Below are 26,623 nucleotides of genomic sequence, written 5' to 3'. Positions count from 1 at the left end.
AAGTGACATGTTTGTTAGCTCTATGCTTGCCCATAACTCCTCTTCTAATTCTGCTTTTACGAAACCATGGATTTTGGATAGAGGAGCAACCGATCACATTGCATCTAATTCACAATTTTTCACACACACTTCATCATCATTTATTCCAAATGTTAATCTGCCCACATGCTCAACTGCGCTCATCTCATCTACGGGCACAATTAAATTTAATGACAAAATCACTCTCAAAGATGTTCTTTGTGTTCCTTCTTTTAATTTAAATCTTATGTCCGTTAGTAAGATAATCAGTTCACTAAATTGTTGTGTCATTTTTACTCCACATGGTTGCGTTTTGTAGGACTTGACTACGGATCCAGGCTTATACTACATGTCCCCTCTCCCAAACCAAGCCCACACATCTCAAATATCGATGGACCCTGATTTATGACACAAACGCCTCGGACATCCTTATCCGGCGTGTCTACAACTTGTATCTTTCTTACTACCTATTCCTATCAGTAAAAATCTCTTTCCCATTCATAATAATTGTAGTATTTGTCCCAAAGCTAAACAAACAAGGCTACCCTTTCCTTTAAGCACAATAAAATCTCATTCTTCATTTAATCTATTGCATTGTGACATTTGGGGTCCTCATAAAACCCCAACTCATTTTGGAAAACATTTTTTTCTCACTATAGTTGATGACTATACTAGATGTACTTAGCTATTTCTTATGAATCACAAATCTGAAACCCAGCATCTCTTAGAGTCATTCATTACATTTGCACAAAATCAATTTCAGGCATCTATTAAAACCATCCGCGTTGACAATGGACTGGAATTTATTTTAATGTATGATTTTTTTCTCAAAAAAGTATTGAATGTCAACGCACTTGCGTCTACACTCCTCAACAAAATGGAGTAGTAGAACGCAAACATAGACACGTTTTAAACACAACACGAGCCCTCCTATTTCAGTCCAATTTACCATTATAATTTTGGGGAAAATGTGTTTTAACCGTCACATATATCATTAATCGCTTGTCATCACCTTTACTAAAAATAAATCACCTCTTGAACTACTATATAATCAACCACCTTCACTTTCTCACCTGAAAACTTTTGGTTGTCTCTGTTACGCAACTGTTTTTTCACCTAAGCAGAAATTTGATTCGTGCGCCCGAAAATGCATCTTCATTGGTTATCCTCACAGTAAAAAAAACATACAAATTATTTGATATAGATGCAGACACTTTTCCTCACCTTCATTACAAGGTATTTTGCCCACTATTGACATTGACTTACCCACTCCTGTCCAACATTCACTCGATCAACCTTCTTCTCTTACTCATCACAATGCACCTGAACCTCCATCAAACCAACCTTCTTCTCCTAGTCGTCACAATACACCTGAACCTCCATCAAACCAACCCTCTTCTCCTACTTGTCACAATGCACCTGAACCTCCATCAAACCAACCTTATTCTCCTACTCGTCATAATACACCTGGACCCCAGTAGACCAACCTTCTTCTCCCATGCCAATAAGTCTAGCACCCATTACCAAACCTTCTCCAACCAACCTTACTGTTCGACGATCTAGTCACACATCACCCCACCTTCCTGGCTTCAAGACTACGTAACGGGATCCCAAGTCAATCATTTGATCACTGCCAAAGACCGACCGAATGGAACCAGATATCCTATGCATCATTTTCTTTCTAATTCACGATTTTCTTCTACACATAGTGCATATCTTGCTAACATAACAGCCACCAAAGAACCTCACACTTATGTTCAAGCTATCCTTGATCCAAATTGGAAAAAAGCAATGGACGAAGAGCTTTCCACCTTGCAGCTAAATCAAACGTGGACCTTGACATCGTTACCCGCTGGGCAGAAACCCATTGGATGCAAATGAGTCTATAAAATAAAGTATAACTCAGATGGTAGCGTCGACAGATATAAGGCGCGCCTTGTCGCAAAGGGTACACTCAGATTGAAGGTGTCAACTATTCTTAAACTTTTTCACCAACAACAAAATTAACAACTTTGAGGTGTCTCCTCACCATTGCAGCAACCAACAATTGGTTTACTCACCAACTAGATGTGCAAAATGCCTTCTTACATGGCACATTGCATGAAATTATTTACATGGACTTGCCACCCGGGCATCATCGACAGGGGAGAACATTGTATGTCGACTCAAACAATCCCTTTATGGTCTCAAACAAGCATCTCGGACATGGTTTTCAACATTTTCTCATGTGATTAAATCTGTAGGATTTCAACAGTCCAAGACAGATTACTCTCTATTCACAAGACAGAATAACTCATTATTTACTGTCCTTTTGATTTATGTGGATGATATTCTTTTGACAGGAAATGATTTGACAGAAATTCAGTGTGTTAAAGATTGTCTATTACAACAATTTCGCATTAAAGATCTTGGAGACCTAAAATATTTTATAGGGATTGAATTTTCCTGTTCCAAAGCTGGTATTTACATGTCCCAAATAAAATATGCGCTTGATATTTTGCAGGATACGAGACTCACAGGTGCTCGTCCAGACAAATTTATTTCCAATAGAACAACACCTAAAACTCACACCAGACGATGGAGAGTTATTAAAGGATCCAATCAAATACAGACGACTCGTGGGACGACTGATATACCTCACGGTTACTCGGACTGACATTACATTTTCAGTTTGGACCTTAAGTCAATATATACAGGATCCACGAAAACCTCATTGGGATGTCGCAATTCGAGTCCTAAAGTACATCAAAGGATCACCAAGACAAGGATTGCTATTGCCATTCGAAAAAATCTGACATTGACAGCTTATTGCGACTCAGACTAGGGAGGTTGTCAGACAACTCGTAGATCAATATCTGGGTATTGCATTTTTCTTGGTTCTTCTATTATCTCATCAAAAAAATAGACAAACGTATCAAGATCATTAGCATACCGCGCGATGACCAATACTTGTTTGGAGATAGTTTGGTTGCGATATCTGTTGCAGGATTTAAAGGTGCCATGCAACTTGCCAGCTCAACTTTTCTGTGACAATCAAGCGACATTACATATAGCAGCAAACCCAGTATTTCATGAACTCACAAAACACATTGAGATAGACTGCCACATGGGATAATCAGTCCTTCATATGTACCGACATAGTATCATCTCACAGATATTTTTACGAAGGCACTGGGCAAGGAACGTTTTTTGACGCTACGACACAAGTTGGGGTTCATGATCTTCAGCTACCAACTTGAAGGGAGTATTAAGGAAATAATAATTATCAAATTATATGAAATATTGTACGATATTGTACCCAATTATATGCAATTAATTTAATAATGATAGAATCTCATGAATAGTATCCTACCTAATTAGATTGTAATTTTGGGAGAGAAACTCCCTATATATTTTCTATACATGAAGTGATGTAACATACACATAAGAGAATAAGAAACATCTCTTCTTCTTACCATTTTTTATTATTTTCTTATATAAAATAATTATAGTATTATATAATATAAAAATATATACAACATTTAATCAAAACATACTAATAATTATTTAATTAGTATAATTATTATTTGTAAACTAAAATAAACGGTGACATCTCAACTTAAAAGAATAAACATGATTGTTTTTTTTTTTTTTGGAAATGAGTTGGAACCGTTTGATATGGATTGGGAAAAGCTTTGAGGAAGTTGAGCTTTGGCCAAGTTGAATTCTCTTTAGAATGACTGTTGAGGTTTGTCAATGAAACACTTAGTGGAAGTTCATCGGTAGAAGATTCTTAGTTAGTAAGTAAGTACAAGAAATTGAGTACTCCTAGGAGAGTCAAACTATATTTATAAGCATTTAGGCTTAGGTAAATATCCAAATATAAGTCGTTACTAGGTTTCAGATGATTCAGTTTGTTGTAATGAAATTAGTTTTTGTTATTCCAAGTTTAGGATTTACCAGTGGTTTTATTCACGATTCTTGAAAGTTGGTAGTCGTATCTTCGAATATCTTGGAGTAGGGTGGTACATAAGTCCCCTAACCTCAGAATCTACGAATGAGATGCAAGTGACTCAATGTGATAGGTGAATGAGCTTTAATATTCATTGAGCTTGATTTAAGTGAAAACTTTCAAGGTTTCATTTTCACAACCTTAAAGGTTAAAACTTTGCAACCTTAACCAGGACCGAGGTTTTCCTTTTAACTGAGGTGTACGACATATTAACAAGTATTAATGGTAGGGTTGTTCCCCATGCATGTTTATGAGGGATTTTTGTTCATAAGATCAATTATTGCATTTTACGAAATATTATGTCACTTGGACCACTATAGTTTCACTTTTTCATGCCATGTGGTCCTAGGACGTGACATTTGAGTGTCTTTATGTTTTGTGTGGAATATGAAACATTTGAAATGCTTAATATGTTTAATATTTGGTTGTACTTGCCTTCATTGCTTCATCTTCCCCTTGTTGTGTTGCCTTCTTTAGACCTTTCCTCCATTTCGTAGTCATCTATATTTCTATTTGCGTCACCTTTTAGGTACATTTTCAATGGCTTCTTCTTCTTCGTTTTCTGATACTTCTAACAAAAATAGACCTTTAGTTAGTAAAAAATTTGCTCTCACAAGGGATGAATCGTCTATGACTCGTACTAACTCTTTCTCACTGGAGGTAAATACTGAATAAGAGATTATTTCTCTTCCATCCTCCAGTCGACGATCCCCATTATGTCGTCGGTCACCATGGTTATAGTCAAACCCTCGAGAGTGGGCAAAAGAAAGCTTCCTCTCAAGGTTCTGAGCCAAATGTGCCCAAAAAGAAAATGAAGGAAAATTTTTCTCAAAAGCTTTTCAAAACCTAGTTAGCTTCACCTAAATAGTTGATTTTTCCTCAAAGCTTTTCAAAAAAATTTCCTATCTCCAAATTGTTCCGACCATAAATATATTCATGTACTTTTATCAGTTGTAACACGATTTAGAGGTCAGTTGGGTATCTTTGACTAGTGTTAATCTTTTATCTATTTACATTTCCTCCTTTAAAAGCTTTAAAAGCTTTAAAAGCGAATTCTTTTAGTTGAAGTATTTCTCTGACAATCCTAGCAAGAGACTATTCTTTTACCTCGAGAACAATAGGCTAGTGATATCCGACATGTCCACCAGGCTCCATGTCGAGAACAAAACCTCATTCTACTTCGTTTATCAACAATTGGTTGATTGTGTTTGCCCACCCTGGTGAATTGAGTGCGTTAAGAGCCAAGTTAGACTTTTATCGCGAGCTCATCAAAAAAAGGTTTGTTTTCTTCGAACTTGACTTTGAGGTAAAAGTCCACTTCCTCTTCCATGGAGAAATTTGGGAGTACTTCTTTGATATTATGACATTGTTAAGTTGAGTCATGTTCTTCATGCAACTCTAATACTTGGTCTGTCTAAGTGGTATTGTCGATCAAAGGAGCTTTGATCAAATATGGGATTACTTTTGAACTTTGAGCATAACACTCAATGGTTTCCCTAAGGTCGACTTTTACTGTAATGATTGTACCACCCTCGATAGGGAATTTCATAGCTATATCTGGCGTAGAAATAATGACTATGAGTTGATTGATTGTTCGACAACCAATAAGGGCATTCTAAGAGGTGTCAACTTCAAGTAAAATATATCAAACTGTCAACGTTCGATATGTTTTGCTTGTACCAAACGTCGTGAACAAGTTGAATCCTCTTTAAAATGGTTGACGAGCTTTGTTGATGAAACACCGAGTGGAGTTCCACTTGCAGAAGATTCTTCAACGCTTAAGTTGGTAAAAGCTAGAGAAATAATTTAAATATATTTAGTAACTAAGTAAAAAAGATTGAGTAATTATTTCCTCAATAATCAAGTTATATTTATAGATCTTAAATATATGTTGTTACAAGGACTAGTGTTTTGTAATGAAATCAGTTTTCATGTTATTTCGAGTTGTAGTAATTTTATCCGAATTTTTGAAAGACGATTACAATAACTCAAACTATCTTATACGAAGATATACTATAGATGATTATCAAAGTTGTTAATATAACTATGATGTATAAAAAAACAATACATAACAATAAAATTGGATTTCAAAAACTTATAAGAATAACCATATTAACGCAATGTTAATTATGCATATAATTAATATAACTTTTAATTATACATTTCACGAATTAAAGTTGTGATTAACATCAATTTTATCTACGTGGTTATTACTAGAAAACCTAAAAGTGTATTTAAGTTTGGGGAGGTAAAGACATTATGAATATTTTTAAGGACATATTTAGTTTTTAGTATTCTTGAAATTTTAAAGAGATGCAAAACACATTTTATCCTATTGTTTATAACAAAGTTATAATAAATAAATAAAATTATTATAAAAGTTAATCTTTGTACATAATAAATTATTATAAATGAAAAATGAAATAAAAATTCTGATAATATTTAATTACAAAGTCTAAAATTGCTTCATTAAAAAAAGTTTCTCTCTGGAGTGAAAATAATTCAAGATATAAAATTTTCAATAGTATTACAAAACTCAAATACGATAAAGTACTTTTGAACCCCTTTTCCGACAAACACTTGTGTTGAGAGGAGGTTTGGTTCTCAAGATTTTCCATTTAGAAAAACAATATTTTGATATTTTTTTTACCTCCCATTTTTGTACGATGATTTGTTTTAATCTAAGCCCCACCAATATTGATGATACTCACTCAAAATGTGGTGTTTAGTGAAGATAATTGACTTTGACTCTTGAAACTGAATTCCCATTTGTTTTAAGGTGATTATATATACCACTAATCTAATTTGCATAGAAAGATAATGGAAGAAAAGCCATCATTGTTGTCTCTATTGATGAGTTTAAAGTAAAACATAATTGAAAAAGTTGAAAGACTAAAATAATGGTGATGTAGTTTCTTGAGGCACTATGAATTGAGTGCAATCCTATAAAGTCACATGGGCCAGTGGAAGAAAGAAGATAATGTAGATAAATGTTCAATATTTTATTTCATTGCCATTATAAAGTCATTTCACTTTCTTGCCTACAAAAACTAAGGTATTTCCCTCACTTGTGGTGATAATGTTGCCACAAAATATATTTTAATTTAATCACTATTGTATAATCCATCACCTTCGGTCAACCACTTTTCTCTTCTCAATTCATCTAGAATAATATAGCTTATTGTTAGGTTTATTTTAACATCAATGAATCAATTATTATATATCTTATATGTTACATGTTTCAAATTAAGAAAATAAGTTGTATTTAAATTGTATTTAATCTTGATTTCAAGAAATACAAAAAGGGTAGCAAAACAGGTCAGTACAACCTATTTTAACCCAATTTATAACTGGTCTGTCAAAAGCGAAGTTAGACAGATCAGGTCAATATGGGTTGGTCGGTTCAAAAGGTTGACTTACTCCACCTAAATGATGATAAATTAATGGGTCGTGTCTGTACATATACTCACTTTGTCATCTTTAAATATAAGATTCTTGAGTATACTTAAATAAATCTACTAACCGAGGTATAAAAATAATCATGAATATAAATATAATGTTTTGACTTTAAGTTTATTAAGATAACATCGTTACATATAAGTCAATTGTTGTATCTCATATACTATTCATTTTAAAACTTAGAACTTTATTACAGTTTTATCTTTAAAAGTTGTTTAAAAAAATTAAAAGAAAATGTATATTTTGATCTCTTAAATAATAATTAAAAGAATATTAAATATATAATGACTCTTTTATAAAAGCTATCATTTTATTTGTTGATCATTCTCGAATAATAAACAATTTTAAAAAATCAAGGCAAATGAAAGTGGATTGATGAGAAGATATTAACGAGGGTTCATTTCGTATTGTTGGTAATTTCTGTTGCCACGAAAACTATAGTTGAATACTCTTTTAGATAAGGCACAGAGAAATAACTCAAAGTTAGGAAATCAATATTTTAAAGAACATTTAATTTAAGAATACCTTTCATAATTATTTTGTGGGTTAAAATTTGTAGCTTCCATTCACTTGCAAAAAAGATGAGACGTGAATTGTTTATGACATTATTCTCGAATTGTCATTTTTATTTGTTGTGACAGCTTGTTTTATTAGCACCCTAAAAACTTTTGAATTCTAGTGTTTAACTTTTGAGAATAATATTTTAGTGCAATCTTCTTTCTCTCGTAAATGATTATAATGTTCATCATAGTTGTTTTGATTCTTATCCAAAAACAGTTAGCTTTTGTGTTAATCCCCTATAATTGAGTCATTCAAAACATTCAATCATGATTCACAAAGAACATACCTTGTTTAACAATTTGTATGATCACCATTTTTTTTCAAAATCTCACATTATCTTAGATAATGATATTTTTTAGTTATAATTTTGTTTTTTAATTTGGAATTAACTAACTTTTGGGATTGTTGATTGGATCAATTCCATCCACTAAAATTTCATGGCTAATTGTTATGATTAAAAATTCAACCCATGTATTGGTTTGACATTGCAAATGGAATTCCTATATACAAATATCTGGTTCAAAGGAATTATACATGGAATGCAAAAAAAAAAAGGAAAATCCCTTTGTTTGAGTTAAAAGATTTTAAGACATTGGAACATTTTCAAGAATTTTGATCCAATAATTTATTTCTTACCATACAACATAGCATCAAAATTTAAGCATTTATCATGTTTTTCTTTGATTAAAATGTGTGGTAATTTCCAAAAAAAAATCGCATTAATAATCAAGTTACTTATCGAGTTAAAACTTCAATTTTAATTAAAAAAAATTGGCAACACATAGAAAAGGTGTCATCTCAAAGTTTTATCCAAAACCATGGATGATGGAACACACATAAACGAGACCCACAAAAATGAAATAGGAAATTTTGTAAGAATAAAAAAAAAACAAAAATAGAAACTGGTGCTTATCCAAGGAACCAGTGCTATGACATGGCAATATCCTTACTTGCTCCCCAATGCGATAAACTTGCTGCTAAAAGCACTTCCTTCTTCAGTTGTTCTTCCGTGACCAACTTCTAAATTTTTAACTTATTCCTAAAGCAGTAAAAATGACGTTGCATTATAAACAAGAACGAAAAATTGCAACTCGTTGGATTTGCTTCATCGTAAAAGATATGCATTGCATGCATGCATCTAAATATTTCTCTTTATATTTATATATCATGAATTATAAATAAGTTTAACCTTCACTTGAGGACTCAAACTCCATGTTTTTAAATATTTTTAAGATGGTATATGAGTATATTCTAGCAAAGTTTAATAAATTTACATTACTATTTGTAAGAAATTATGTAAATTAATTTGTATAAAATGATTTATATGACATAAAGTTTAGACTTTAAACTCGAATATAATTTAATAATAATAATAGAATTAAAGATTTGTCATGAGAATATATACCTGATGATACTTCATGAAAATCCATATCTGGTGGAGATTGGGAATTAAGAGCAATAGGGTTTTGTCTCTGCAAATCAACGTTGTCGCATGATTAGTCATCAAAAAAGTGTGTAACAATAACGTAATTGCGAAGAGATAGATTGAGACAAAGGAGATAAAGTAACTGTTCAAGTAGGATCACTCTCAAGTAGGATCACTCATGGATTAATGTAAGTGTTTATTCCTTCTTGATTGTATGAATATGTGTGAGAATCATGATGTGATAAGATCTGAATGTGAACATGAATGTTTGCGTTTATAATCATGTTTTAATTTACAATTAAATCAACTATAAATATCTAAATTACATTAGAGTCTATAGATTTATAGTTTATAAGTAGGTGCAAACCTCATCTTATAAATCAATTCTACAAGATTGAGTTAATTTCATAATAGATTCACACACGAGATAACTATGTAGTTTAGAGATATTACTTCAACTAAACCCTAAAAATAAAACCAATTTAAAAAAATTCTTACATTTCAAATTCATGTATCAAGCCAAAGAAATACACTGTTAACTAAAGGATAATTGAGAGAGTAAAAGGAATTGAGTTTTTATTAAAACCTTGAAGAAAAAAAGATTCTCCTTTGTAAAAGAAAAACTTTCTTCTTTGGGAATTAGAAACTCGAAATGCAGTAATAGTGGGAGGTTTAGGTGAATGTGGAGTGTGGTCCTGTTAGGCAATGAGGGTTGGTCCATGATGAAGGAGTTGAAGGAAATTAAGTCAATGGAATAAGCTAAGAGGAATGAAAGTGAGAGAGGGAGTAATTAACATCACTACAAATAAATGGAAGGTTGGTGGCAGTGTCAACTTTAGCTGGACTGCGTTTTTAGTATAATCATGTACTACCCTTATGGCTGTGATGAGTTGACTTGTTGTAGATGGTCGTGGATCATGCAAGTCCACATTTTTTTACAAATCCAACTATTGATTCAACAAATAAAGTATGAGGAAATAAGAATGAACAGCTTGATTAGATGTTCATGATTTAGTTTTTGCACAGTACTTATCGTATCTTGGACTAAATACCTCTTGTTTGCAGTAGTCAAACTCTCATGACTCACACAGCATTACTTCAAATGAGTCAAGTTTCAAACACTAGATAACTAAGAAGGCATGATAATTATTTTGCTTAATCATAATCCAAATCCAATTGCTAATTGATCTGTGATGAAGGTTAATCAAGTGTGCAAATTTATCTTCACAGTGGTTTTTCCAGGAGTTGATGAGTCTTCTTTAGTGGAGGTATAGTACTGATTGACATACCCCCCCACATGGGTCTGCATCACATTTTGGCACCGGTATATTGACTCTTGATTTGTGGGGAACCCAAAAACTTTGCATTATTCTGATCAATTGCTGTTCTAATCCTTGTACAAAGATGAGCCATGGATGGTTAAGATTCTCTGCTGAGGTTTCTAACCCAATGATTGATACCACCCTACCAGTTCTGTCCAAAGCTTCATGTGTGTGTTAGTGTTAGGGACCCTTCATATTGTAGACAAATGAACTGTAAAGTGTAAAAGCTATACCCTAAAAATTCCTTCTTTGTATTTTGGTAAAACCTGTAATGTGTAACTGGTGCATGCACAAGGACAACTAAGCAAAAAGTAAACCCAAAGTTTGATGGTAAAAAGACTCTTCAAGAGACTTTTTGTAAATTAGGCAGCTTTGTCTGCAAGTTGGGCAAAAGACCCCACCTTTGATTAATGGGAGATAAATGGTACTTAATATGGTATTTTTTTTGGATAAACTTTTTCAAATAAACATTTTGGATGAATTGGGTGTTTTAAGTATTTTTGAGAAATGAAATGAATGAATAAATTGTTTGAATAGACATTTTTTTTCTGTGTATATATAGAGAGAGCAGAGAATTTGAAGTTCTCACTGCAGGTTTAGGAGATAAAATTATCTACCAATCATTTCACAGCAATGGCACTTTTATGATAGACACAAGCACTAGGTAACAGCACCACCTAAATACCATTATTAAAAGTCTTGTACAAGAGTTGGGCCTTCCAACTACTCTTTGTTTTTCTCTGCAGGGTTCATAGTCCCCAATATTCTGTCTTACTCCAACCATTTCAGAACTATATATATACATATACAATACTAAATCTGTGCACTAGGTAGCTCAAGTAAACAGCAGAAAACAGAAGATGTGGCGTCTTCTAGCTGCAGTGAGAAGAAACTTTCAGAACACAAGAAAGAGTTCCAAGGTGGCAGATGAGAGCATGTTTGAAGCAGGAAACGGTGTTGAGCTATTTGGAGATGACAGGGGCAGAAGGCAACATGGTTGGGGGCTTGTGTGCAGCATTCTTCAAGCCCCCATATCAATACTCTCATGTGTTTCTCACCCTCAGGTTAATGGCTCTGATGGGGTTTGGGTAACTGGGGAATTCTCACAGGTCTCTGAAATGAACCATCTCATGGTAAGTGACAGCATGAGATATGCAATTTTGATGTAGTAAATATTGTGAATACCAATTGTTGCTCCTGCTTTCCAAGGACAACATCACACACCTCCCTCCCTCTTCTGTCATCATTTTTCTTTTCTCTTTTCTGTTCACAGTTTGGATCATATATGTAACACACTAGGTGATTTAATGGACCAGCCAGAGTTATTATGACCTACTTTTTGGTGTTGATCAATGTTTTATTTGTGTTTCACCATTTTCCCATTGCTAATAAACAGATGTACATATATGGCTCTGTAAACAGTTGATACCTTTTCTCCATTTTTATTTTTCTGTCTCTCTTAATTAGAGCACACATATGCTTAAAATAAGAACAAGAAACATATTTTGTCAGCATAGAACATAGGACTAGGTTCATGTCCTGCAAAGAAACAGAAACTATTGAAATACAGTTGATGCCTTTTTCCTTTTGGTCATGACCAAATGTTGATGTAAAAAAAAGCACAAAAGACAGTTTGTATAGTTAATTTGGTCACTGTTCTTTGTTGTTAAAGCAAAGCTCCTAAGATCTAAGCAGCAGTTTACATACATATGCTGGTATTATAATTTTAGCATTTGATTTGATGAAGATAATTATGAAAAGTGGAACTGTGAGAGTTTTGTCTGGTACAATGATGTCAGGTTGAGGATAAGTCTCAAGGGATGCCTTAAAGAAAAAGAATATAAAAAGCAAAATTTCTTAGTTTTCACTTTGATTAACTAGTTTCACTGTTTTTTTGGTGCCATTCACCATTTTAATTACGAATAAGCAGAAGTTAAAGATCCTCTCTGACATTTAGACTTAGCTTTAATCTGATTCCAATGGCTTATTCTTACACATAATGTATTGTACTTTAGCAAACCTATTTGTTCCCAAACTATTTTCTCTTCTGCCAAATTCTACACAATTCTCTGAACAGTATTAAAACTACTTTCTAATATTCTTGTTAATTAATTAAAATTTATTAAAGATGAAAAATATGAATGGGATTTATTGAATAAGGAGTGAAACTATATAATTTTATGATTACAGCAAATTTCAAGCAATAATAGAAATTTTTTCTTTCTTTAATTTCCACCAACAAAGCATATCTCTTCCAAAAAAATAAAACAAAAAAAGAAATATTAGGGCACATTTTTTAACATATTCATTTTCAAAGTATTTTTTTTATTATTGTTTCAAATTAATTGAAAATCACATTGTTTTTAGAGCTCGTCTCATATTTAATTAGTCTTACTTTTAATGGGATAACTTATAATTGCAATAATATATTACACAAAAAAATTATCATTTTGTTTAAGTGATGGTGATAGTGAGGCGGTGCAAGAAGCAACATATAGAATAATAATAATATGATATAGAATAATAATAATAATAATAATTCATAGAAAGACACGTTTAAAATTTAATTTTTTATTGACAATAAATTATTTAAATATATTTGAGAATCTAAACTAATGTTCGACGTTGATACAAAAAATCAACAAAAAAAAATCTAGAAGAGAACATTAACCAAACCTTACACGATACCTCTTATCATGAAAAAAATATTCAAAGTGTTATTATTAAAATTTATAAAATAATTAAATTATATTTAAATTAATTATTAATATTTTATATTATAAATTAGTTTCTAAAATATTAATAAAAACTAACTTAAAATACAAAATAATTATATCTTTTTAAATATTAATTTAGAAACTATTTTATAAAATTATTTTAATAATAAAACCTATTTTAGAATCCAATAATTTTTTAGTATCTAATTTAGTCAAATAATAACTAATTATTTTATGTTTTAATAATTATTTTAATTTTTAAAATTAAATTTTATTTAATAATTCTTTTTAGTGTATACCATACCCAAAAACAACATAAAATCAAAAGATCACTTCCAAAATCATATAACTAACCTAACATTGAGATTGAGACTATTATCATAACAAAAGATACACCTACTCCATCCAACTTTAAACATTTAAGTCTTTCACTATTTATCAGGTGATGAACTGGTGTAACACCAATACCAGCAGAAAACTAAAAACTAAAATTAGTGTTCTTCTAATTTTTTCGAGGTGCCCTGCTAGATAAATTTAATATTAAAACTTCTCATGCTAAAGAAACTAATCGTTAATTGTATAACTATACACTAAATTTGAAAACAAGTTTTCTTAAATCTATTTTTTACCATATATTTTTATTATATGATAAAAAAATTTATTTTCCTTGTCATGTTATATGTGTATGTGACATTTTTCATTCTCATTTAAAAAACGTGTGATCTACTCATTTCTCCACTATTGAAACTACCTAAGTTCAAACTAGGTGTACCTTTATTTTCAATAGTGCAAGATTGCACTTTTTACTGAATTTTCAAGAAACAAAAATTCTTAGTGTACAATGTATTTTTGTAATTGTCCACATGCGACTCACTAATTAATGCAAGACAATGAAAATCCATGTTGTTGATTTAGTTACTTGAATAGACATTACTAAACAAATATGTAGGATACTTTAGTTTAATCACTAATATTAAGTTTAAAATTCTAAATATATTAATCGTGTTGTCTTGATCATACTTAACCAGTGAAGACTACATTTGCTTTATAAAAAATGGGGGTAGGATTCAAGTTTCTTAACCATGTAATTTTAGGGTTTTATTGAAATTTTTCCTTATGAAACTATTTTTGTTTGAAAAATATATATTCTTATCATCAATATCTTAGAAAGTAACCGCATGTTATATATTAAGAAGTGCATTTTAAACTCAATTTAATCTTATAAAACTAACTTATAGAGTAAAGTTTGTCGTCATTTATATCATATGAATTGTTCTTATGTCTAGTCGGTCAGATGGCCTGATAAATCAAACAAATTATCACTAAGCTAGGCTCTAAATATATCTTATACCATATTAGGAAATGAACTTTAAGTCTAACTCAATCTTATAAGACTGTCTTATAAGGTGAGGTTTACATCCACTTATATAATATGAATTAGTTGTTGGTCCAATGACACGATGAGCCAGACAAACTATCACTGGGATAGACTCTAAATGACTCTTATATCATATTAGGATATAGACTTTAAACCTAACTCAATCTTGTAAAATGATCTTGTAAAATGGACTTATAAGGTAGGTTTGTACCCACTTATATAATATGAAGTTTTTTTTTTTTTAGTTGATATGAGATCTTCAACATGTTTATTATTAAACAATTGACTTTTTTTAAATATAATTAAGGTTAAAATACATATTAAAAAAAGAATGCATAAAAGAAGTCTTACATTGAATTGAACATTGATAGATTATCCTATAATGCAAGCTAAGGCACATTTGCAAAGGTCTCCCACGTTTTTGAATAGTTATGAAAAGCACTATGATTTGTTGACACACATATCTACATAGTCACATTGTTGATCTCCACTTTGTTGGTAATGAGTGGTAATGACTACTATGAAGTGATGAAGGACTTTGATTTTACATATTCACCATTAATAGTAGAAGCTTTGCTGGACTTGGTTTTGTGGTCTTTACTCTTTCCTCTCATGAGTTATTCAAATTAAAATTTGTATTTGTGGCATATGTTCATCATAGCAAAAGAAGAAGAAGATGTATTACCCAAACAATTTTGGCCACTTATATTTTCCATCAATACTTGTTAATAGTTTGGCCAATAATGAGGTTAGAGAAAAATGAAGCAATAGAGAAAAAGAGGAAGATGAGATGGGTTGGTAATTTTCTTGTTTACATTAAGTGCCACACAATGAAAAATAGTCAACCATTATGGTTTTTTTCCTTCTCATCTTTTGTCTTAATTTTAATTTCATGTCAAACTGCATTTTGGAATTATATATCTATGTCGCACTATATTATATATTTTATACTATTAACAATTAAAACTAGTTACTTGTGATTTTAAAATAGTTACTAAAGAAAGTTATTAATTTTTTTTAAGGGTTAAATATATTTTTCCGTGAAATTGATTTTCGTTTTTAATTTGAAATTTATACTGATTATTTGCAATAATTTGAAATAAATTATTGTCCGATTAACGATTAACATAAAATTGATTTTTTTTTTCTAATTTAAACAGTCCATTAACGTAAAATTTATTTTTGTTTTTAATTTAAACTTTGTACTTTCTGATTATTTGTAATAATTTAAAATAAATTATTGTTAATTATAGGACAAATAAATTTTTAATATGGATTCAATTTAATAATTTATTTACTACAAATATTAGAAAGGTTGAAAAAACATATCTAACATTTAAAAAATAAATATAAATAGAATTTAATTTAATTTTGAAACGTAATTAAATTTACACTGATAAATTTCATATATTTTGTTTACCTTTTAAATTAAGAAAGAAAAGTCATTTTATTGTCACGGTTTATAGTACTCTTTACCGTGGTTAACTTTTTTATATGATTTTTTCTTATGAAAGCATTGAGTTATTTTATATTTTTCATTTTAAAAAAATAGTTTTTTTATTTATATTTTAGAGAACTAAATCCTTAATTTTATTTTTCCTATTTATTTTAAGATTTTAATATCAACATTTTAAAATAATCTACAATTTTAATCAAATCCTTAATTTTATATATGATTTTTTTTTTTTTTTAATCCAATTGAACTCTATATCTACTATATGTATTTACGGTACCGTTGATAAATAATTTAAATAATTCAAATATAAATAAATATATTAAAAAATGTAAATTAGACTAAAAATTACACATTTTTTAGAAAGTGACTACTAAAATCCAGAAAAAAATTGAGACTATAATCTCAGATAAAAAAAATTAAATAAAAACTAGACCTATAAATTAGATATTTCTCCTTTTTCTTTCTCTCGGTTGCATAAAAAACACAAATAATATATAAATATACCAAAGTAAAATAAAAAATAAAAAATTATGTTTTCTATTTCCTTCTTCATCCATTCATCTAGAAATTATGAGGAATAAATATAAATCTAAATAAAAATAAATAAATTTATTGATGTACTTAGTTGGTACTTACTGATTATCTGTAATAACTGAGTACCGACCTTAATTGGTTTAATTTTTTAAATTTTCAAATGATTGAAATTCTTATAAAGTCCATTGGTTAACATAAACCTTATTTGTTTTTATTTCTGTTCCATGTGTCATGCATATAATAAGAAGTTTCACTATGACTGAGTGAAAAATTAATGGTTATGTTATCTCACATAGAAGGCTATTTTTCTTTTAAGAATATTATAGAGTTATATAAATTTTTAAATTTAATTTTGCTTATGATATTTTTATAACTAAATTGAAATTATTATTTTAATTCATGTATTTAAAATAAATAAATAAAGTATGCAGAATTTAAAATTATTATTAACCTCTTAGTGGTTAGTTTTTACTTATATATTTTAAATTTATAAATTCAAACTGAATGAATCTTGACATAACTTATTTACGATAATATATTTAAATTATTTATTTTTTATCATGATAAAAATATACATAACACAATTAAATTATAATAAAATAAACTAAGTTAGATACTAATATATGTAAATTATAATATTAAATAACTAAAACTGAGTCATTTTTTAAAATTTATGATTTTTTTATATGTTTTTAAAATTTTAAAAACCAGAATTTATAATTACTCAATATCAATATAACACTTAAATATGATTTTTAAATATATAACTTTTTATTCTACTCTTTCATAAATACGCTATTTTTTGTTTTTCTTTATAAATGTTACTTTTTTATTGTTTACGCATTTTGTAAAAAACAAATCATTTAAGTTCAGCTAATAACATTTTTTGTCTTTATAAATATATCACCTTTTTATTTTAATAAAAAGTGACATTATATACTAACATTAGAGTTTTCCATTTTGCACGATAGAATTAACAAAGAGAATTTGACAACAAAATTAAAAGAAAAAACAAGGATGAAACCAAACAAAAAACAAATAGAAATCAAGTCATATTATCAAGATAAAAGAGAATGTAAAATATAGAATAGTTTAATATATTTATTGCACATAAAAAAATAAAGTTAAAATCAAATTTCAGTAACTTTATCTTTGGTAAAGTCTTGAAACTGATTAGAAAAAAAAAATTAAAATATTTTAAGTGAAAAACTAAGTTATTGTTTGATCTCAATTTGATGGCAAAATTACACAATCACAGTTCAAACCAGTACATTTTGGTAGATTTGGATTAGTACATTTCCGTACCAATATACATTTCCAAGATTCTGTATTGATCTCATACAATTTTGAAATCTATCTCTCTGAAATTTAAAATTTAATCAATCTGTTTGGAGTATTCTCAGATTTTGTGGCATACGTCATGATCTGTGTTCTACAGTTTGAGAGTAGTTAACCTGTGATTCTGATTCTTGGGAGGGTCTTGTACAATTTCCTGTAATAAGATACCTAGTGGTACCTGTCAGCTTTCTTCATATTCACAAGATCCAAACATCTCAATTAATACCTCTAATCTATGATGCATAGACATTCCAAACCAGGAATTGTTGCCAAAAGGAAGTTATAAAAAATGCAACTCTTTAGACCCTTATGGTACAACTAGAATTTAAATTTGATGCGCTTTCCAGGTTAAGCCATGCTTCACTGCTAGTTTCATCCTCTCCACTCTGACACTTACTCGAAAAAAGATCGTTCTTTTACTTAATCACAGCTTGAGTTCTTCAGACCTCTCCTCACGTAATGGCCTAATGGCTTTCTTAACCACATCAGTTCTTTGATTGTCTTCTTCCTCTCTTTTTTGCATAGCCTTTTTCCTCTCCTTTGTTTCTTTCTACAAGACCAGTTTTCCATTTCAGCTTTCCACTAGATTCTGCCAGCTAAGACAAGAGCTTACACCGGGACGAAGTACCATTGCTATGCAAATCCAATCAATACCTCACCAATGACATACAATTTTTCAACCTAACTTGTGAATGGAGGGATCATTAATGGGGCTAGAAAACGTTTGACTAGAAGTCAAATAATGCATCGTGTGTATATCATGCTTCAAAAATAATAGAAACCCGAGCTATCCTAACTATTACTAGGTTGAAACTAGAAAGCATATAAATAATTAAAAAAAGTCTGGGATAAACAAATCTGGTATCTTAATTTTGAAGAATCTGACATAATATATAACAGAACATGAGACTATGGATGATGGCACGGAAGGTACAAAAAAGGTACAAAAAAACATAACGTCAAGTGCAAGTTTTGAACAAGGAGTCAAGCACAATGCGAGTTAAAAAATCAAAGCAAAAGGCACCAATTGATATTTTTTCAGAAGAAAATAATAGTACAAAAAAAATATTGGCAAAAGAAACCACAACAAATAATACCTTTTACAAGAAAGAATGCGTAGGAGATAGCTCACAGGGCAAATTGGTAGGTAGATGTATGTAGCAAATTCAATCTCTTCAAATCCCGATAGCTGTACTGTTTGTTGCAATGACTAATTCCCAAGGTCAATATGGTACCGGCATGAAACCCACAGGCCCTCATGGAAATCAGTAATTAGTGATAATAACCACAACTACTTTATTGAGACTCAGAATTAGCAAAATTTGTGTCCTGAATCAAGAATTATGATTTTATTTTTCAATGTGTGGTGATAAACTAGCGGTAAAAGAGGGTAAGAATCAACAGTCTAACTTCATCAATAAAGTATGGAGAATAAGATGATGTATTAAAGCTATGTAAAATATCATAGCCAATGTCAATCCAAGTGTGATAAATAATACAAGGTGGAAACATATTTTATTTTCCAATGCTTCCACAAGAAAAAAGGGGGAGGGGAATAAAAGATACAAGGATTGTTTAAGAATAACAATTTAACAGAAAAACTAAAACCAATGTAGCTCATTTTCCAATAAATGGTTAAAAATCATAATATCCTTACCAAAATTGGGTAAACCATGTTACATCTTCAACACATTGATTGGACACTGACCAATTGTCCTTAAATGAATATCTATTGCTTTCTATGATCAAATCCATAAAATCCTTTTCGGAGCATTTCTTCAAGCCATTGCTTAGCCTCATCTTTCCTCCCATGGTTTGAGAAACCACGTACCATGATATCATATGTCCAATCATCAGGTTTATAACCCTTTTGACATATCCGAGCAAACAACAAACGAGCTTTGTCCATATCACTCTTGGATAATTCTTTCAGCAACAGATTGTAGGTGAAAATATCAGGTGGAAAGCACTTCTCTATTAATTGTTCCAAGTCCGAAATATAATGGCTCACTCTGAGACAACCGGAAAATGCACCAATCACCAAGCTAAGTGCTGAATTACCAGAAAATCCCCCCTCTTCCACTCCTTTTAAATGAACACATGTATTGTAGAGTTGTGGTGAAATCAAAGAATGATAAAGAAGTACGTTGCCAATAAAAGAACTTACTGGGCGTCCCATTTTCTCATATGCGTTAACAATATGGATTGCTTCATGATATCTTCGCAATGAGCAAAGCTTCTGCACAAGAAGCTCAAAGCATTCAAGACCTGGATACAATCCAACTCTGAACATGGTGAAAAAGAATTCAAGTGACATGTCTATCCTATTGGACTTGCAAAGACCAGAAACCAAGGTAGTATATAACGCCTTGCGTGCCAAACCCTGGTTGCGGACAACATTAAAAAAATTCAGAGCATCAGCAATTCTCCCACTGAACAAATAACCTCGCAACACAAAAATACGAGAAAGCAAATTGGGCTCAACACCACTTCTTTGCATCAATTCAAATACTTCCCTGCCCAACTCAGGCTTCTGAGCATGTCCAGCTCCATCGATGAAAAAGTTATAAGTGAGACATGAATGTTCACAACGAGTGAGCATCTCAAGTAAATTGTAAAAGCGCCCTCTTGAATTATCCATTTCAAGTAAGCAGCAAATTACACTTCTACATAATGGATTGGTCAGCTTATTTCCCTTCATTTTCATTTCAACAAGAAGCCGAGCAGCAATATCTCCCCTACCCGACTTAACAAAACCCTTAATCATAGTAACATACGAAGCCCTGGCAGCAACAGTCTGAAGTTCCCCATGTACCAAATAGCCATCTTCCACTCTCCCAGCCTGGCACAGAGCAGATATGAACTGGTTATACACTGAGGCAGGAGGCACAATATTCCGCCCCACAGAAAGATGTATCAACTCTTTCATCTCATCAATCTTGCACTCCCTACACAATGCACTTGCAAGCGTGTAAAATGTCCGCCCATCAGGAAAATAACTCTGGTCAACCAAGCTTCTGACAACGTTATACGCCTCCACAACACCCCCATCCCAGCACAAAGTAAGTATCAAATACTTGCAAGCCAAGTGATTGAGAGACAAACCAAACTCAGACCGTGAATTGTACAACTCCCGCGCAACATCAGCCATCCCCACTTTGCAAAAAAAGCACAAAACAGCATTCATGGTAAAAACATCAGGGGGAACGCAACTCTCATTCATATCCACCAACAAATCATAAACCTGGCGTAGCCGATTCTGCCGCAAAAGCCTATAAATCAATATATTATACCTAACAGTGGACGGAGAATACCCTTCAGAACCCTTCTTCTGAGAGAAAAACTCCAATGCCTCATCCACCCTACCACCTTTAACAAGACCTTTTACCCAAGCCCCATAAGCATGATCCAATGGAACCAACCCCGAGCTCCCAAATTGCTGAACCAACTCAACCGCACGCTCAAACCTAAAACTCTCACACAAAGCATCAACCAAAAAACTCACTTCAGGCCCTTTTAACCCCTCCCCACGACACATCAAACCGTTGAGAAAACCCTCAGCCTCCTCCAATCTTCTCTCTTTGCACAAATGCTTAACAACAATGATATTGGTGGTGTGACTCTCGAAACCCCTGGCACGAATTTGCCTCAAAATGATGTCAAAAGCGTTGAAGTAGTTTTTCTCAACGAGGGAGTCTAAAAGGACGTGATAAGCGAAGGAGTCGAGGTCCAAGCCGATGAAGCGCATTCTGGCGTACGCGCGGAGCGCATTTTGGGGCTTCCCGGCGATCGCGTAGCCGACGACGAGGATGTCGTGGAAACGGACGTGGTGGAGGAAGATGCGGCGGCGGAAGTCCTCGAGGAACTCGAGGACGAGGGGTTTGTGGTCGGCGCGTACGAGGATATGGAAGATGGAGACGAAGGTGGCGCGCGTGTGGTGGAAGTTTGGTTGGCGGCCGGCCCAGTCGAAGAACTTGAGGCAAGGGAGGATGGCGCGGTGGGCGGCGGTGTAGCTGAGGACGCGGAGGACGAGGCACTCGGAGAGCGGTAGGGACAACGCGGAGAGCGCGGCCGATAAGTCGTCGTCGGTCCCGGAGGCGGTGAGGATTTGGTAGATGCGGTTGACGAAGGGGTCCAGCTGGAACTTCCGCGTCGCGAACCACGTCTTGAAGGAGGATGCAACGTCGTTTTGCGTTAGCAGAGAGGAGTTTGAGGTTGATGGCGTTGATGGAGAAGGTGATGATGCGAGAGAAGCGCATGCAGTATGGAAAGTGCAAGGATTGATAATGGAGGAGACGAAGGATTTGGATCTGAGACGGTGTTTGGTTACATGTTTGATTGGTAGCATCGTGGACATGGATCAATGGAGTTTGATTCTTCTTCTTCTTCTCTCAGGATTCCATTGCACTCCAAGTGTTTGTGTATATGTCTCTGTGACACTCCCCTAACACAAAAAACCTCCACTTCCTAGTTCTGGGTTTAGTGGGGGTTTCACCTTCTCTCAGTAAACAAAATTAACTCACCAAACTTTTAGAATTTCCTCACTCTTCTTTTCACTCACTCCACATTCCAATATTGGTTTCGAATTTGAACAGTCCCTAATATTGGCGGAACAAATTAGTCCTAAGGAGATTAAATCTGTTGACTTTAGCAAATATTATTAAGTAAAAAAAAATCATATGCAAGATGTTAATATTTTTGTTATTAATTAACCACCCATTATGAATTATTTTTATCTTATACAATATATTTTTTTACGGTTAAATATGCTTTTGATAAAAAAAAAATCAAGCCCATAAATTTTAAAACAATGAGACTAAGATTAAGTAGAAGCTCATAACACCTTTGATCTTATGTTGTTATTATCTTTTGAAATTATTAATTTATTATAATAATGAACTTATATTGTAATTTTAGTCTAATTTATTTCATATTTAAAGTAATACAATGAAAACTAATTTAATTTTTTCAAGTTATAATTATATTTGTTTTATAAATAAAGTGTTATTATTATCATGGATTCTTTTATGACTACTTAACTAAGAAATTTTGGTTGATAATGCTCATAAAGTATGCACAAGTACATAGCTTAATTTTTTAAATATGAAAGAATAAAGTTGTATTTATAGAAAAGAAAAAGATTGTTTAAATTTATTCATTTTTTTTCGTTCATATTATACATCCACTATGCTGTGTTGGCAGGAACATCTCAAATCGAAACCCATTTCCATTTCTCTCGTTTTTGGACTTCACCTGGTAAAATTCGCATACCCTACTTTTTCATTTCCAAATTTTTGTATTTTTTTTCTTCAATATGTTCGTATTCCTTTCTGGGTTTTGTAGCTCAGTCATGTTTATCCTCATCTGGGTTGTACCCATCAGAGGTTTCGTTCCCTTATCCCTTCTTCGCAATCTTTGATCAAATAACTGTTATCTTGAATTTTGCAAGGCATGAATTGAGGGATAGGAACAACTACGAATAAGTTTTTTGCCTTGTTAGCATAAAAGTTTAAATTTTGTAAATTTAAGCGGGCCTGGGTCTGTTAACATCGATTTTTCACCAATAGGTGGCATTTGTTTTCCCTGTAATTAGGATAATTTTCATTAGGGTTTCAGTGTTTGGTAATGGATGATGCTCCATTTTGGTGAGTTAATAAGAGTAATGGAAACATTCAGTATATTATATTGGAAGAGGCGGCATGCTTAAATGTCACAGTGCTCAGAGGCAATTGTCCTAATCTTGTTCATGAATTACTGATCAGGGATCACTGTGTTTGTTGGAAGTCCACAGTAAGTAGGTACCCTCGTTTGTTTCAGATTTCATTGGTGAAAGTGGAGTGAGTAGGCACTGGAATTTTGCTGGCATTGATGGGTTTTGGGACACTGAGTTTATCTACGGTTGTCCGATTTGAGGCCACGAATTTCAATGGTTTGCCCCCATCTCGGTCGTCCAAGCCGCTGCCTCATCTATCACTCACAAAGCCATGTTGGGTTGTGAGAACAGAGTCGAATGTTCAGAGGAAAAGGAGGAAGAAGCCGGATCCGCATTGTGTGGTATGTGAGGGGAGTGGAAGAGTTGATTGCCACCAGTGTTGTGGAAGGGGGAGGACAAACCAGACTCATTTGGAAATGCTCCCGAAAGGTGAATGGCCAGTATGGTGTAGGACTTGTGGTGGAAGCGGTCTTGGTTACTGCTCCCGCTGCCTTGGGACTGGAGAGTACAGGTATATCATGGGCTTCCAGGTCATGTATCAGGGCGATAATCAATCCCAAGAAAACAAGTCTTAGCCTTTTTTTTTGTCTCGGTTGATGGTATTAGAGAATGTCTAGGTGCAGCAGCTTTACTTGTAATTGCTGAATGACTAGTTTCAATCACAGTATGAAAAAACTTAATATATAGATTGTTCCAAGTCTCACATCCCAGTGCAATTTGATCTTGACTTGCAGGTTTGTCTGTTGTAACCTGAGTAGGTAATAATATCATTTAAAGTATTTTCTTCTTGCTTCTAAGTTTCAGGAGAGCTTTCAAGGATGTCTCTAACCTTAGTCCACATTTAATGCTACTGTTACTTCTCCTATCCTACTTTTTATTTGTGTACTATCGAGTAACTAAAAATGGATTTAATATGCATCTTCAAAATTTAGGATGTTCCTACCATTTAATTCAACCTACTAAGGTAACCAGTGTACTACTGTGTTTGGTGGAGATATTGACCTGCCAGGCAAGTTAAGAACTTGTCAATTTTCGCTATTTCTTCAAATTTTGTTGAGAGAAGTTTCTGTCCTCTATTAAATACGTTTCTTTGATTTTGGTTATTATAGAATTGAAGCTTCTTTCATCTTAACTTTGGCATGTTTTTATGGTTCCCCTGAGAGTTGTCTGGGTTTTGAAATAATAGAAGTATTTTTTTTGACAAAGTCACATCTTAATTTTTTTCTTTCACAAGGTTGTTGTCATACTAGATCTGCAGACTGCATCTTCAGTAGAAATATACTGATGCATATCATCTATCTTCTGTGAGCTTATTGCATTTGGTAGTGATAAGTTCATGAACCCTTTTGGAAATTCAATTTTGGTCAGATTGAATTTCCCAAAAGGTTTATCTCTTACGAATATGGTTTGTTTTCAAAATATCTAATAATGAAATATTTTTAGATTCTTTTACAAGATTGAATGCATAAACCTGGTTTATTGCTCTGGGCATTTGTAGTAATCAGACAATTGTGGTCAGCGCTGGAATCATATGATTAGCAATGCAAATAAATGAAGGACACAACAAATCTTGCTCTGCAGACTCATTTTCACAGTGGAGTCAATGGCAGTTGCTTGATTCTCTTCTACCTACTGGTGGATTTGCTCATTCGCTTGGCCTTGAAGCAGCCGTTCAGACCCACTTAGTTTCTGATTCCAATGATCTTAAGACATATGTTATCCATATATTGGAGAATACAGGAAGCTTACTGCTTCCTTTTGTGTACTCAGCTTCCATGTTGCCTAATTTGGAAAACTGGCATAAGCTTGACAAAATATTGGATGCTACCCTAACCAATGAAGTGGGTCGGAAGGCATCAATCTCGCAAGGATCCGCACTAATGAGGGTGGCTTCATCTGTGTTTTCTGAGGCACCCTCCCTCAAAACCATGAGAGATGCTTCTTTGGGTTTAGGTACCGTGTCTTTTCATCATGCTCCTGTCTTTGGACTTGTATGCGGAGCACTGGGATTTGATAGTGCTAGTTCTCAGAGAGCTTACATGTTCATCACAATTAGAGATGTGATATCTGCTGCCACCCGACTAAATTTGATAGGACCCCTTGGTGCAGCACTGTTGCAGCATCAGGTTGCTTCTATTGCGGAAGTAATATTAGAAAAATGGATGAATCGTGCGGCTGAAGAAGCATGCCAAACAATGCCTCTGCTAGATACTGTGCAGGGTTGCCATGGTTACTTGTTTTCAAGACTGTTTTCATCTTAGAAGACAAATTGTGAATATTGCATTTCATATTTTGATGAAGTATGTATGTATCAGTTATGTCATGTGCTTAAGGTTTCCTGTTTTTTCTAACTTCAGTGTTACCCTCGCCTCACTTTGCTGCGGATTATGTGATATCTCTTTATGAACTATTTGTCAGTTAATAGTTATCATGTATGCGTGACGCAAGGGTGCATTCTTTTTGCTTCATTACTTAGAGCATTCAGCAAGAAAACATGTGGCCATGTTACAATTATCTAATTAACAAATCCTGATCCTATATGAGAGATCTTATGTGACTTGAATAAACTATTTTACAAATAATTTTAGGAATATTGAGTTGAGTTTGGGAGATCTTATGTGACTTTAATAAACTATTTTGCAAATAAGTTTAGGAACCATCGAGTTGAGTTTGTGCACGAGAGATTCAAACCTATATTTTGGAGAAGTAA

The 26,623-nt window shown here is 32.6% G+C and overlaps 4 protein-coding genes across 5 annotated transcripts; 3 read left to right on the top strand and 1 right to left on the bottom strand.

Annotated features, from left to right (window-relative positions):
- Positions 1-11,381: 11,381 nt before the first annotated feature.
- On the top strand, positions 11,382-12,196 carry LOC137823469 (uncharacterized). The gene has a single exon (XM_068628623.2). It carries the CDS (start codon positions 11,638-11,640, stop codon positions 11,944-11,946), a length of 309 nt encoding a protein of 102 aa, XP_068484724.1. The 5' UTR covers positions 11,382-11,637; the 3' UTR covers positions 11,947-12,196.
- A 7,414-nt stretch (positions 12,197-19,610) lies between these two features.
- LOC137823468 (Pentatricopeptide repeat (PPR) superfamily protein) lies at positions 19,611-22,778 on the bottom strand. Its single transcript, XM_068628615.2, is given in 2 exon segments — positions 19,611-19,930; positions 19,933-22,778. Coding segments are annotated over 2 exon segments (2,679 nt in total). The 5' UTR covers positions 22,558-22,778; the 3' UTR covers positions 19,611-19,876.
- A 555-nt stretch (positions 22,779-23,333) lies between these two features.
- Positions 23,334-26,355, top strand: UREF (urease accessory protein F). 2 transcript variants are annotated; one of them, XM_090294304.1, is made up of 3 exons: positions 23,376-23,456; positions 23,544-23,584; positions 25,412-26,355. In XM_090294304.1, exon 3 carries the CDS (start codon positions 25,455-25,457, stop codon positions 26,172-26,174), a length of 720 nt encoding a protein of 239 aa, XP_090150430.1. In that variant the 5' UTR covers positions 23,376-23,456; positions 23,544-23,584; positions 25,412-25,454; the 3' UTR covers positions 26,175-26,355. The 2 variants fall into 2 exon arrangements, with proteins under 2 accessions (XP_068485744.1, XP_090150430.1); XM_068629643.2 differs by lacking the exon at positions 23,544-23,584 and having other exon boundaries at positions 23,334-23,456.
- ENA (DnaJ/Hsp40 cysteine-rich domain superfamily protein) lies at positions 24,069-24,710 on the top strand. The gene has a single exon (XM_068629644.2). It carries the CDS (start codon positions 24,069-24,071, stop codon positions 24,486-24,488), a length of 420 nt encoding a protein of 139 aa, XP_068485745.1. The 3' UTR covers positions 24,489-24,710.
- Positions 26,356-26,623: the final 268 nt, after the last annotated feature.

This window comes from Phaseolus vulgaris, chromosome 8, assembly GCF_051622355.1.
Source record: "Phaseolus vulgaris cultivar YP4 chromosome 8, ASM5162235v1, whole genome shotgun sequence".
In the NCBI taxonomy this organism is placed as follows: Eukaryota; Viridiplantae; Streptophyta; class Magnoliopsida; order Fabales; family Fabaceae; genus Phaseolus; species Phaseolus vulgaris.
Note: the sequence above shows the minus strand (reverse complement) of the source record. Positions and strands in the feature narration are given on the sequence as shown.

Bases quoted from the DNA above. Each gene is read 5' to 3' on its own strand.
- LOC137823469 (XM_068628623.2), top strand. From the start codon at position 11,638: ATGTGGCGTCTTCTAGCTGCAGTGAGAAGAAACTTTCAGAACACAAGA.
- ENA (XM_068629644.2), top strand. From the start codon at position 24,069: ATGGGTTTTGGGACACTGAGTTTATCTACGGTTGTCCGATTTGAGGCC.
- UREF (XM_068629643.2), top strand. From the start codon at position 25,455: ATGCAAATAAATGAAGGACACAACAAATCTTGCTCTGCAGACTCATTT.